At 46.0% G+C, this 13630-nt stretch overlaps 6 protein-coding genes across 6 annotated transcripts; 1 reads left to right on the plus strand and 5 right to left on the minus strand. All coding sequences in view use genetic code 12, as the record gives it.

Annotated features, from left to right (window-relative positions):
* Nucleotides 1-2184: 2184 nt before the first annotated feature.
* Nucleotides 2185-4392, minus strand: FRE9 (Fre9p; the record flags this gene model as incomplete). The annotated part of the gene is made up of 1 exon (XM_029032256.2): nucleotides 2185-4392. The coding sequence occupies one exon, from the start codon at nucleotides 4390-4392 to the stop codon at nucleotides 2185-2187; it is 2208 nt and encodes a 735-aa protein (XP_028892571.2).
* Nucleotides 4393-5884: 1492 nt separating this feature from the next.
* On the plus strand, nucleotides 5885-6262 carry CJI96_0000897 (sulfiredoxin; the record flags this gene model as incomplete). Its single annotated transcript, XM_029032257.1, has 1 exon — nucleotides 5885-6262. One exon carries the CDS (start codon nucleotides 5885-5887, stop codon nucleotides 6260-6262), a length of 378 nt encoding a protein of 125 aa, XP_028892572.1.
* Nucleotides 6263-6333: 71 nt separating this feature from the next.
* FTH1 (Fth1p) lies at nucleotides 6334-7518 on the minus strand (the record flags this gene model as incomplete). The annotated part of the gene is made up of 1 exon (XM_029032258.2): nucleotides 6334-7518. One exon carries the CDS (start codon nucleotides 7516-7518, stop codon nucleotides 6334-6336), a length of 1185 nt encoding a protein of 394 aa, XP_028892573.1.
* Nucleotides 7519-8279: 761 nt separating this feature from the next.
* CRK1 (cyclin-dependent serine/threonine protein kinase) lies at nucleotides 8280-9482 on the minus strand (the record flags this gene model as incomplete). Its single annotated transcript, XM_029032259.2, has 1 exon — nucleotides 8280-9482. The coding sequence occupies one exon, from the start codon at nucleotides 9480-9482 to the stop codon at nucleotides 8280-8282; it is 1203 nt and encodes a 400-aa protein (XP_028892574.2).
* A 197-nt stretch (nucleotides 9483-9679) lies between these two features.
* Nucleotides 9680-11356, minus strand: ITR1 (myo-inositol transporter; the record flags this gene model as incomplete). The annotated part of the gene is made up of 1 exon (XM_029032260.2): nucleotides 9680-11356. The coding sequence occupies one exon, from the start codon at nucleotides 11354-11356 to the stop codon at nucleotides 9680-9682; it is 1677 nt and encodes a 558-aa protein (XP_028892575.1).
* Nucleotides 11357-12368: 1012 nt separating this feature from the next.
* CYT1 (ubiquinol--cytochrome-c reductase catalytic subunit CYT1) lies at nucleotides 12369-13226 on the minus strand (the record flags this gene model as incomplete). Its single annotated transcript, XM_029032261.2, has 1 exon — nucleotides 12369-13226. The coding sequence occupies one exon, from the start codon at nucleotides 13224-13226 to the stop codon at nucleotides 12369-12371; it is 858 nt and encodes a 285-aa protein (XP_028892576.2).
* Between the last annotated feature and the right edge of the window lie 404 nt (nucleotides 13227-13630).

Below are 13630 nucleotides of genomic sequence, written 5' to 3' on the forward strand. Positions count from 1 at the left end.
ACATCGCTCTAGAACCCTTTTGTTACACCTAAGATATTGGAAGGAGTCAAACTAGTTACGGTGACATCAGTCTAGGACAGATGCAATATCATGCGTTCGCGGACGATGTAAACATATATTTACTGAATCTTCTGGACTACCAGAAAACGGCTCGTTGTATTAAAGATTTTGAACGAGTCAGCAATAGCTAGTCAGTCAGTCAAAATCAAAACTAATTGGATTCTACAATGGTTACTCGCGCAAAGAACAAGACATTCTCCCCTATCCCCAATCATACATTGGGAGAAGACACAATACTTAGGCATCCGTCTTAAAGGGTGGACTGGCTGAGATTCATCAAAAACCTCCCTTTATGACACACAAGCAAGGGTACAGGGGCCTCGACACCATCAACAAAGCCCTCGGTACTAACATGTTCGTTAGCTCCAAAACTGTTTACAAGGACCTTGTCCAATGTATGACAGCCAAGGAGCTCAAAAGATAGACGTCAGCATTCAACGAATGTTCCAAGGCATTGGCGCAGACAAGTTATACGCCAGGCCGAAAAAAGGGGATTCGAGTCATTGAGCTCAAGGTACAACTACAGGGACACAGAGCCAAAGTATTAGCCAGGACCCTAGGGGATGATCAACTGTGGTATGTCAAATACATGAGAGCAAAGATGCTCCACCATGTGGTGAAGATCTTTCATCAGAACCCTCAGGGCAAATATAAGAAATAGTCAGGGCTTGGATTGGGCTGACTTTCTTTTCGAGGCCAATGGCAGATACTTGAGAACCTAGAATGGACATTCACGCCAAACGAAATACACTACATTAACGCTTGGAAACAGTTGGTAAAGAAGTCGAATAACCCACCCTTATACAATTGCTTCCAGGGCTCGCATAGAGGATGTGTCAGCCATATTAAGTCTACGGGGCATACCATCGGACTCAGAAAGAAAAATGTTAAGAACGGGATTTTCAAATCCCAAAGTAAGCAAAGGCAGGAGAAGAAACCGCCTATTATGCCGGGAAGATTTCGAGAAATATGCCCTGGAAGCAAAGCCCATTAAAAATGGGACAAGTTCTGGAAAGCCCTATATAGGAAGAATGGATCAAACGCAACGAGCTAGGGGCAATTCATCTCTTTAATATTGGGTCATACGTGCCACAACATGACGAGCGGCCATCAAGAGCCGCAAAATGCTATTGTGTTTGAAGGAAGTTACTCTGGATGTTTTTCTTCAGCACATCTACAATGAATGTGCGATATCGCAATATTGGTGGAACCACCTAGGGTTTCCGCGAGCGATGAATCTTAGGGAAATGTTAGCTCTGAGGATACCTCGTTCGACAACTGAGGAAACTTAATTGGTTCGTAAAATCGTCAGAATCACCTACAAAGGGCGACGACAGCTGGGCAACGAGGGAGTGACCCTCCCAGAGCTCCTGAATCGAGCTTTGAGGTCGGCGATGCGACGAGTTACTCCAATGGGTCAATAAACGCACACTTAATGACGAGTGGAAATTCATAGAATAGTCACGGCTGAAGTTCAGAGGGGATCATTCGCACCGCACGGTAATGGATTGACACTAGTTGAGGATATTAGGGGTTTTGTTTTCTATAATGATATAGTTTTCGAGTTAGAATGAAAGTGGCAACACTGAAATCCTAACGCTCCTCTAATACATGAAGTCTATAAAAACGGGGGAAAAAAAAAGGGTTTTACAGCCATGAAACCCTTTTTAAACCTATCTTTTGATTTCTCTTTTCGCTCTTGTGAGCAGCCCGACTACAATACGCTTTACGCCCGCCTAATCTCTAAGCTGTACACAGCATCTCCTGATGATCTTTCATTCTCGATATTCTCCTTCAGTCGGAATATGTCGCCCTAAAAAAATAACTCTCAATCGGTAGTTTAAGAAGTCATGAGAAGCATTTATATCATATAACTCATTACTCCGTCGACCACGTTTCTGGATGATGTATTCATCGGTGATAGGCCGAGTGAAAAGCAGAATTTGGAGCTCAATGGTGATACCGGGCAATCGTGAACATACATGTAATTGAGCAATATGTTGTCAGCATTGTAAGACAAGTTGAAGGGCCTGGATGTTCAATACTTCCCTGGACATCTGACCGAAACCTACGCTTAATTTGTTCTCTATCTTATACCTTCATAATAAATACCTATATCCGCAATCAAGACCACACTTGAAGCTGTTCATAATAGTCCACTCTCACCTTGCCACTGTCAATCACTTGAACCACCTCATGACGAAGATCATCGACCATGACTGGATGCCCGCAAGTAACAAAACAGCAGCTTCCGGAGCTGCTTTCCACGCTCTCTTCCACAATCTTTTGCACATTCGGCCTACCATCGTGGAATCTGATATGGCTCAAATCCTCCTTGAGCTTTCCAATAGGATCTTTGAACTGGTGCAAGACGCTGTAATGGGAATATGTGCTTAGTAGCAAAGGCAGCTTATCATTTGGATTTATCAACATCGGCAGCGGTCTAGTGACATAAATATCGAACTCAAAGGGGTATTGTTTGGCCATCATGAGCTCGTCGAAAAACCAAAGAATTGAGTGATATTCTCTCACAACCCAAATGATGTGCACCTTACGTTTACCAAAGCGATCATGTTTGTCGATGACATCAAAAGCCTCGGCAAGGATTCCTGGAATACCATTTCCTCCTGCTAGGAAGACGCTCTTGTCATGCTTGTATGCTGGGGTTGCTTCACCATAAGAACCCTCAACCGCAACTCTAATATTGGCCGTCTTGTCTGGATTATTCTCAAGATACGTTGCTAAATCTTGAGTTACCCCGGTTTTGACTTTGGCATAGAAAATAATGTTACCCTCGACAATTGTATACGTGAAGGGATGCGATTGCCAGAAGCACGAGAGGCGGAGGAAGTGAACAAAGCAATGGCCACCACCCTCAGGCTTGAAGTTTGCTGGAAGTGGAACGACAATCTTGAGAGTCTCATCCTCAAACAATTGCACTTTGGCCACTGGAAACCCAAAGTAAGCAAGACGCTGGATTCGCAAGATTCTGTCCACTGCCCAAAGCCAAGCGGAGAAATAATAGTACCAGAGGAAATAAAGGTCATCGACATGAAACCAGGCACCAACTGCAAAAACCAATGCAAGAACAATGTGGAGAATGAGGAATGTCTCATACCAGCGACGTCTCAAAACCAAGAGACCCTGAATTAAGATGATGATCCCACACATATAAGCAGCAATGCCCCAAATCAAATAAGCGGTGAACAGAAATTGGGGCTTATCTTTGATTAAATAAGCGTAGCCGTTGGCATGAATGATTAAAAGCACCATCATGATACGAGAGATCCACCTGTGAAGTGTCACAAAGGCAGCATACTCCCACCGCACAAGCCACTGCAAGATGTTGTTCCTTCCAGCAAACAAGATGCAAAATGGGAACAAGTAACTAGCCAAAATACCTGACCGAGCGGCGTAATATTTGGCATATGCCCGTTCTTTAGTGCTCAAAAGCGGATCGTCTTCCATGACATGAATATCGAGGTTAAGGAGATAGTAGGTGAGGATAGTGAATGCAATGAGTGTGACTGTTTCGAGTCTTGAAGGAGATAAAAAATCTAGCACCTTGAGAAACTGCTTCTCGTTGGTCTTGTACTTGCCGAATGTGGCAGGAAGAGTTATGTTTTTTCTGACCCAGTTGATTGCCTGATTGTTGGCTCTTTTATTTAGAGACGGAAGCCATATCTTCAGCCAGTTGATCAACCCCACCGCTGTGAAGAACACCACCCAAAACCCAACCAAGTAGAACCCGTAGCTGACAGAGCGATTGTAATTGCCCAAAAACTGATCGTAAGAGTCTCTATATCTGAAGAGCATCTCATCATCAAGCCTGAGTGGGTAATCTAGTGCCTGAGCCTCTGATGCTGCATTTGTGTCTTTTGCTTGCGTTTCGTTCTGAGCAGCTTCCTCGTAATACTCGTTGGCATGATCGAACTTTTCCCTCGTGAGCAGCACATGCACTTTCTCATTGCATCTTTGCACGTAATTATCAACGAAATCAGGGTACACAGTGCGATAACAGTGGGAAAGCATCGCCAAAGCATTGAAGTTCTCGCACATACACTCTTCAGAACCAGGCCCATACATGTCTTCCAAGTCGCAGAAATTCAACGGCCGAACGTGAATACTACAGCCGGAAAAAGCGATATCGGCATCCGAGTACCGATGGAAGGGAGCGCTCTGGCGGGCCTTCAAGGGAGTCATGGTGACGAAAAGCGCCAGGAGCACGGTTAGTAGGAGCGCCAACGACCACTTTGTGTAGTTTGGCGACTTGCCTTTTGGCCAGATGAAGAATGCCGCAGCCGCAAAAAGGGCGACGTTGGCCCATAACATGATAAAGGAAGCGTTTGGGGAAGGAGTATTTGAGGCCAGTGGGAGTTATATACGCAAAAAAATTATCTTTTTCATCTGATAGATCCGGGGGTGCGTTAGGGCAGCACACGGGGAGAGATCCGAGGGTGAAAATCGTTTCTATTTCCGAGGGGAACCTCCCCACGGTCGCCGAGCCTCGGACGTCTTATCTAAAAGATCAGGGGGATAGTTTAAAACTGGAGGGGAGAGGAATCTACAAAAAGAATCAATACTACTCTCAAAGAGGGGGCGACTCCAGCTTATCTTGTGTAAATCTTCAGGTGCCCGCATATTCTCGCCTTATCACTGTAGGTATGGCGCTTTTGATCCGCAGCTCGTAAGTCGTCTTGTGCCCTCGGAACTAGAGAATGTAGGCTGACAGGCGCACGGAGAAACGGCTATATGATGGAGAAAAAGAAGGGATAAAGGGATATCTCTCACCGCTCCAGTTGCGTAGGTAGACAAAGAACAGCTACAATAGCACTGGCTACTCAGTGACTTGCAAAGGACTGAATGGATGCTAGAATAACCGCGTATTCTCCTGAATCCCAATATCATCAGTGTGGAAAATTAGTATCAGCGAATCGAAGAATCAGTACTAGCTAATTGACTGGTCCGTTTGCAGCCTTACTATTTGCAATTTGTGTGTTTGATCTGAGATGATCGTTCTCTGCCCTAAAAGAAATTAAAACGAGCTGTCCAAATAACAAAAAAAGTATGACTTGTGCTTTACATTATAACTATTTCATGGGCTCAAGCGATAAGTCTGCAAGTTCATAGCTGTTGCAAAGCCTGATCACTGATGTCCATAGACGAACTCGCTTCTGCACCATGAAAAAGAGCACTTCAACTGCCTCATACTGCAAATGAACAAACATGAAAGAACAAAGTCGAATCAACAATATTCAGCACTCCCTTTCAACGGTAAAGCTGTAATTTCTTCTGAACCACTTTGAATATCCAATACCTGTGCTCCTGTGCTCCTTTCATTGCTTCTCTTTGTAGGAGAATTCGCAGCCATTAACCAGCTGCATCTTTTCGTCCATGGGCACATCGAATAGGGAAATGCAAAGTTCTACGCTCAATTTAAGTTTTTTTGGACCTCTACTGACTTGATGTCCAAGCAACTTACGAAGTACCTCACCTTTCTTGCTAAGGTTGCTGGTGCGTTAAATTGTCAGTCCGATACGGATTCGCAGTCGCCCACCTCCCAGCAACGAAAATAACCAATTCATTTGAAAGAAAATATTCAAATTTATTTATCATTCTAAATGAATCAATCAAAGTATACATTTTCTCTCTGTGAATTCATGAATATGTCACTCAACTGTTCTCGAAGGGCTTCCTTACTAATGCCTCTCGCTTGCGCTTAGTCATACATATAGGCCTTGTCAACGGTGTCACACTGTGCCTGGTAATATATAACAGACACTTTTCGCAACCATTTCGAATTGACCACTACATTCTCTTCACCATGTCTCTCCAGTCGTCAAACCTCAAGGAAGAGTACATCCCACTCAATGAGATTAGAAGACCCATTCCCCCGGTGCTAGACTACCAGAAAATCGATGCCATGGTACTGACCCTCCAAGGCAATCCTATGGCGTCTGCTACCTGTGGAGTTGAAGATATCACACCAGGAGAGTTGCCACCAATTGATGTGTTCTTGGTCCGTGAGCAAGGAAAGAACTACTACTTTGCGTTTGGTGGTTGCCATAGGTTCCAGGCGTACGATAAGTTGTCGAAGGACGGTGAGAAGGTGCCAATGGTTAAGGCGAGAATCTTGCCGGCTACCAGGAAAACGCTCAAGGTGTACTTGGGCGGCTCTGTCGATGAGATGTTTAAAGATTAAGGGTGTTATAGAACTTTACGAAGATAAGAATCAACCGTTTATAGATTTGTTTTCATGATGTGACGTTACAATTATGCTACTTGTAAGGGGGTAGTGGAACTCACAGACTCCTGGCTCTGGCGACTCTGTTGCGGCACGGTGAAATGGAGCCTCTTTCTGATTCTGTTGCGTTGCCATTTGATTGGCACGAGCGGCAAATAGCCGTGTTTCTCCTCGTAGAGCAAGCTCCAGAACATCAGTATCACAGCAGCCCAATAGACAAGGTAGCCGATCACCGAGCCGTATGTCGCTGAGTTTGTCCAGCCAAAGATTGCCGTGAACAACATCCACTGCACTCCATCTTCCGGCATCTCGCCGTTGCAACAGTTGACGTGCCATACACTATTGGCAATATCGTATGAGCCGGGCCCGTGGCCTGTCTCACTCACATCCATGCCTCCACACTTATCAATGAACCGTTGAAGCTCAAACTGCCAGATACCTTTGGAGAACAAACCAGCGGCAACAAGGTAGAGGAAACATGTCGAAACTATCAAAAACCACTGAAGAGAGAGCGTGTTACCAGACCGGTACAACACCACACCGACAATGGTGCCAATGATGATGGCGAGAATCGCTGAGTTGACAATCGATGCAACAGTGGTGTTTTCGTTGATACCGATTCCACCGACGAAAACAATTGCCTCCAAACCCTCACGCAAAGTGGTGACAAATGGCAAGATGAACATGGAGTTTTTCTCTGACCACGAGGCTGTAGCTTTTGCAGCCTCCATGAAACGGCTATCATTGTTGATGATCGACCCCAATTTGTGGTGCCATTTCTGTTGCATTCTATTCACTCGGAGGATCTTCACACCCATGGCAGAGATAATCACAGAGGCAATGATCGAGAATGTTGCTTCCCAATAATGCTCAGTGCTCGACCACAAGTCAGCGCCAATGGTGTAGAATGCAACAAGAATGACAGCACCAACAAGCAAACATCCGAGGAACCCACAGAGGCCTCCGACCCAGATTTGCCATTTGAAAGACGATAAAAGTTTCTCATTCGGAGCGTTCGCAAGCTCGCTTCCCTGAGAGCTATTTTCGACTTCCGAATCGGTAGGATTGTCTTGCGACAGCGCCTTGGGATCTTGCAGGAGACTTTTGTGGACGAATGCTAAAAGCACCGAGATGATGATCGCCAGCTCGATCGTCTCACGAAGAACGATAAAGAACACCTGGACAGAAAAGTAATCTTCTAAGGAGCGGACCATGATGAAGTAGGGGAAGTGAGATGTGAAATTTTTGGGCCGACACTGAAATATATAGGTCGTTTGCAGATCATGCGGGTCGCATGAACCGGGGAGCGTTGGACGGCATATATGTGGGAAAGTTCCATAGTACAAAGGAATTACCCTCGAGTTTCGGTCAGGTGGACGGCACACAAGCCCAGCATTTGTTTGATCCGCGTCAAGTTTGCAGCACCCTCCTTTCTCTCTGCTGAGTTATCTCTACCATCTAGGGCAATGTGAACATACTAAAAGTTCGGAGAAACCGTCAAGATCTCGGTACAGTTACACCTCATCACTCAGCTGATGCATACACACTTTTCCACGGGCTAACATCAATCCCGTTTCTCCGCGTAGGATCCACGAATAATGTAGCCTGCTATGAAGGAGGAATTCAATACATTGTGTGCGAGCCGGACCTCCTTCGAATTAGAACTAGCCGCCGTCAGGCAGCGAGAACGCCGCCTTTCTAGTGGGAAAGCGAGATTCAAACATGAAAAGAAACGAGTAGAACAGAAAGAAAAGTGGGCACTACCTCTACTGTAATAAGACAGCCTCGGATTTGATACAAAGCAGCACAGATGCCACGAAAATGAAATAAATAGCATCCAAAGTCAGTGCACGAGCCAATTCGATTTAAGACATATAGTTACGTGGCCTAGTGGTTTCACTTCTTCTTGTTGGTTAGGTGGTTTCGACCTGTTACGGATCTTATTTAGTTAGATCAAAATAAGTAAACTTAACTGTTAATACCTAGGTTTTGCTGGCTTTGTTCTGATACCAGAGACCCCTGTGCGATGCAGCCTGCTCATATATCCATCGACCTTAGGCTTCTTCTCCAGCTCAGACTCTGTGCCTTCAGTGCGCTGTCTCTTGAACCGCTCACGGTCGATTTCATGACTTTCCTCAAACACCGGCATATCCTTTGGGTCCAAAGGCTTAGGATCTGACCTGAAGTATTCGTGCTCCAACGCATCCTGAGCGTTCCAGCGCTTGGCAGGATCTAGCGTGAGGAGTTTATCCAAAAGCAGCACGCCCGCTTCGCCCATTAGAGGAACGAACCTGCTTTCTAGCGTCCTCTTACATGTGAGTCCAATGTTGAGGTCCTGCTTGTTCGGTAGAAGCGAAGCTGAAGCCCAATTTTCTCTTGATGGCGGTCCCACCATATCAAAGATAAGCTGTGCCTGATTTGAGTCTGAAGAGCCAACCAAGATCGGTTTCTTCGTAAAGAGCTCACCAAACACACAGCCTACACCCCACATGTCTACTGCTGTGCCGTACTTGCGCTCTCCTAAAAGTAATTCAGGAGATCGATACCATCTGGTTACTACCAAAGCCGTATATGCTCTTTCACCTCCCCCAGGACCCATGCCTTTCTTTGGAGTTCTCCCATGGTATATTCTAGCAAGACCAAAATCGGCAACTTTGACAACTCCATGAGGATCAATGAGAATGTTGGCGGCTTTGATGTCTCTGTGTAAGTAATGCATCTGATGGATGTAGTCGACTCCCTGAAGAAGCTGCTTCATAATACACTTTACCATTGGTACAGATAGCTCAATTTGTGGGTTTTCTAGGAGCCCGACCAAATCTAGCGACATGTAAGGTGAAATGGTGTAAAAGCATCCTCTCTGACGAACGGCATCTTCAGGTAAATCTGCCTTCGCCTCTTCATATATCATGCCAGTGATCTTAAGAACGTTTTTGTGCTCCAAATTTTTAAGAATTGTGATCTCTCTCATTGCTGTGATTGGGAATCCTTCCTTGGCTGAGTGGTTGATGAGCTGTTTGAGAGCCACCAACTGCTTGGTTTTTCGATTTCTGGCCTTTTGGACCACACCAAAAGTACCTTGACCAATTTTTTTTATAACTTCAAACTCCCCTAGTTTGGACATCGTCTCAAAACGATTATACGGCTGCTGAGGCCGTTTCTTTCGCTCCACTGGCATAATTTGTACTGTCGAAAATGTTGAAGGTAGAGATGCGATGCTAGTATATTGCGCGCATACAATCTTGGGCTGGGTTAGAAAGTATGTATGAGATTGTAATGTATTCAATCTATGTTCCCTATAAATGACTGTAGAATTGAATAGATGCTAATGCTATTATCTTCTTTTTCTGTTTAGATATTTGTTCTATCCTGTTATTAGACCATTGTGCTCAGCAGGTCGTCGACGGCCTGCTTGGCGAGCCTCTTTCTCTCCTTGGACAACTTACGAGCAGTTCTGACGTTGAAGCCGCCCTCAAGAAGTTTCGTAGTCTCCTCTAATTTCAACCCAGCTACTTCAGGAAGCAAGAAGAGCACGAATAAGAAGGATACAAAACACAAAGCGGCAAATAATGCAAAAGTGCCTGGGGGCGTGATGTTTTCTAACATGGTTAAGAATGTCGATGCAATCACCAAAGAGCCCGCCCAATTAGTGGCTGCAGCGTACATACCTCCCACAGATCTGACATTGACATCCGAAAAGAGCTCAACGCCGGTCCAGGCACTGTTTCCAATACCAATGGCATACGAGGCAACGTAAAAAACCATACCCAAGATGACGACTATGCCCCAACCACTGATGCCTGTTGTTTCGACAACAACTTCATCACCACTACCGAACTTGACCCCTAGAAAATGGAAGGCAATGGCACAGATGACAAGTGCTATGCACATCCCTGGAATAGCAAAAAGTAAAATGCGACGACGTCCAACAAAGTCAATGATGCACAATGCAACGAGGGTAAAGACAAAGTTTGTAGCAGCGATAATGATCGATACGGCGGTGGCATTTTCAAAGCCAATGGTCTTGAAGATTGTGGCACTGAAGTACATCAATGAGTTGAAACCAGTGAACTGTTGGATCCCTTGCAACCCACATGCCAATATAAGAGCACGTAAATTAGCAGGTCTCGAGTGGATGAGTTTTATGGAATTCCAAATCTGAGATACCGGGCCGCCAGGAACGGTGGAGTTTGACTGGATCATATCAGCCAAAAGCGCCTCGACATGAACTTCCGAGGAGTCACTGTGGGTCTTGCGCAATACCTGCTTGGCCCTCTCCAAATCGCCCTTAATCACGTAGTATCTTGGGGTGTCAGGCAAGTAGAGGAAGAAACCCAGCTGAATAACCGCAGGCACCATGCACAAGCCCACGGACACTCTCCAGCCGCCATCAACATGGGTCAAGGGCCAGTTGATGAAGTAGGCCACTAACTGACCACCCGTGATGAAAATACAGTTCGTCACAATAAGGCGTCCTCTGTACTTCGAGGGAGCTAACTCACTCAACATAAGGGGTGCTATTAGCGAGGCCACACCCACACCAAGCCCCAAGACGAATCTGCCGGCAATCATCGTCCACACATGCTTGGCAACAAGCTGAATGATAGTGCCCACAACGAAGAATACGTTTGAGCCCAAAAGCACTCTTTTTCTTCCAAACAAGTTAGCACCCACACCACCGAAAAGAGCGCCAATCAATGCTCCCAACGACGTGGCCGATGTTATGAGCTCCTTTTCGCCTGAGGTCAAGATCTTGTTCGACAAGTCTGTGCCCACATTCACTAACGCTGCGGAAATGTAGCCAGTGTCGTACCCGAACATAAAACCCGAGATCGACGACGCCAACGTCAACAAGTACACAAGGGTGGTGGGTGTTTCACCCTTTGTGGAATCGCCGTTTGCTTGCAACCCAGCGGTTGTTCCCGAAACGATCGACGACGATGTGGAGTCATCTTGTGAGTGGAATTTGATCACATTGGCTCCATTTTTTGCATGGGACGCTTCTCGTAGCAAGTTGTCCGACGAGTTGTCTGTGGAGGATCTGGCAGTCATAATTGAAGAAAAAAGGGGGACAGACTAAAAGAGAGGGAGGACTGAGAAACGTGAGTAGGCAGAAGCAGAAAGCACCGGAAAAGTGAGGTGAAAAGAAATTGGCAGCAAGGGCAGCTTATATAAACACTGGGTAGTGGAGGCCTCTGCAGGCGTTCGGCGATGGAGACGCCAATCAGCAGAGTGGTGGGCGCGAGAAAATGGGCGAAAAAAAAGGAATTGTGCTTGAGCCCGCCGAAAACTGTATGGCTGCTCGGCGAAAATGGCCGTACTGAATGCAGGCGGTGGAGAGCGATGGAATTTCTATGACCGCCTTGTTCTCGTGTCTTATGTATTGAAAGGTTGTTGACGGTGAGTTTTTCGGAAATGCAGTTGCCCAAACGGGGAATTTTGGCGCCGTGGGGGTGGCTAGTGGAGGTGGTGGTGGGGATCCACCTGTAGGCATGACGCTATTGTATTCTGAGACATGCTGGGCAAAAGAGCGAATGGGTGCAAAATGGGGCATAAGTGTGAACAGTGGTGAACTGAGGTTGTTGACAATGAGAAACGCTGAAGTATTGACGTTGCAAAATATGGCTCAATTTTTATTGGCTTTTTCTATGCTCACCTTGTTGCTTTCATGGAATTAATGGTTTCAGTTACCCCTTTTTGAGTGCTAGCTTTTTTCGTGGGAGATTAGCAGCATAAACACCCCAATTGCATCAGCAAAAATCAACTACATCATTTGGCCCCACACTAACATACTTGGGACTCGTTTCTTCATCATAAATAGACGCAATGTAAATTATCATGTTTTTGCCCTGTGACGGCAAATCCGTGCTAATGTAGTGGACGCATACAGCTTCGGATGAAGAGTACTATACATAGTCAAAAAAAATTATACTCAGTGCGACTGCTACACCACCTGCAATGATTATCAATGTATGTTAAGTCTACTTTTTACATGCTTGAGGACTTGCTTGGATACACTCAGGATTTCCATCCCTCGTGCATAGCACTGATGCGTTAGCCGAATCTAACGTCTCTTTGGAGGGTTGAAGGTAATCTTTCTGTTCTTGATTGGTTGCCACTTGAACTTTTTCACCCACACAGACAACAAGTAAAGAGAAGAGGTGATGATAAGAGCTTTGAGACCCCATTTCTTTCTGTCGTCATGCTCAGGCTCAGCGGCCCAGTTCAAGAAATGAACAACGTCCTTGGCCATCTGAGAAGTGGTGGCTGGTGTGCCGTCTTCGTATTCCACCAAGTCGTCAAACAACACTCTACCCATGGCAATAGCACCACCAGGGAAGTATGGGTTGTAGTTGGATCCTGGAGGCAAGTGAACACCAGCGGGAGGCTCATCGGGGTAACCAGTCAAAAGAGAGAAGATGTAGTCGGCACCACCGTGTCTGGCCTTGACAATCAAGGACAAGTCTGGGGGCAAGGCACCCTGGTTGGCGGCTCTGGCGGCCTGCTCGTTCTCGTAAGGACCAGGAATGTAATCAGCCAACTTACCTGGTCTCTTTCTGGGCTTGCCTTCGTCATCAGGCTCATCGTCGTACTCGAGCTCTTCAGCCATGGCCTTGGCCTCAGAGGTGGTGTGAGACACACCAACCAAGTTTCTCCAGGCAATTCTCTCCAAAGAATGGCAGGCAGCACAAACCTCTTTGTAAACTTGGAAACCTCTTCTGATGGAAGCGTGGTCAAATGTAGAGAACATACCGTTCAGGGGCCAGTCGAACGCTGGAGCATGAAGACCGTGCTCAGCTGCGGTCATGGCGTTGGCGGTCATAGAGTCCTGGTAAAGAATGTACGAGGCACCAAGACCAGCGCCGGCGACAGTCAGCATCACCACCTTGTTGGATGCAATTCTCGATGCCGATTTGAACATGCTGGGTTGAATAAATGTGCAAAGGATGAAATTAAAAAGCCGTGGATGTCAGCACCAAAAACGTTGAAGGGATGTTAGATGGTGATAATGGGACCACACGGCAAGTTGATTCTAGAAATGAACTTCTCGGAGGGAATGCGATAAAACGAGTCCACACGAAACCAAACGATATAGGAGATGTAATGGAATCTGGAAGACCGTACGTTTAATGGAGACGCTAAGTTATATTTTTTTTTTTTCAACTATTGAGCACTGAGGGAATAGCGTAAAAGAACCTCGCGCGATTGGCCAGAGCAATTTGATCTGTGCACGACGGAATCGTGGTCTGTGAGAGACGACAGTGTGGACAGAGAGTGCCCTTTAAGAGAGCAAAAGAGACTTCAAAAGGCTGCGTTCATAACCTT

Source organism: Candidozyma auris, chromosome 1 (genome assembly GCF_003013715.1).
Source record: "Candidozyma auris chromosome 1, complete sequence".
Classification (NCBI taxonomy): domain Eukaryota; kingdom Fungi; phylum Ascomycota; class Pichiomycetes; order Serinales; family Metschnikowiaceae; genus Candidozyma; species Candidozyma auris.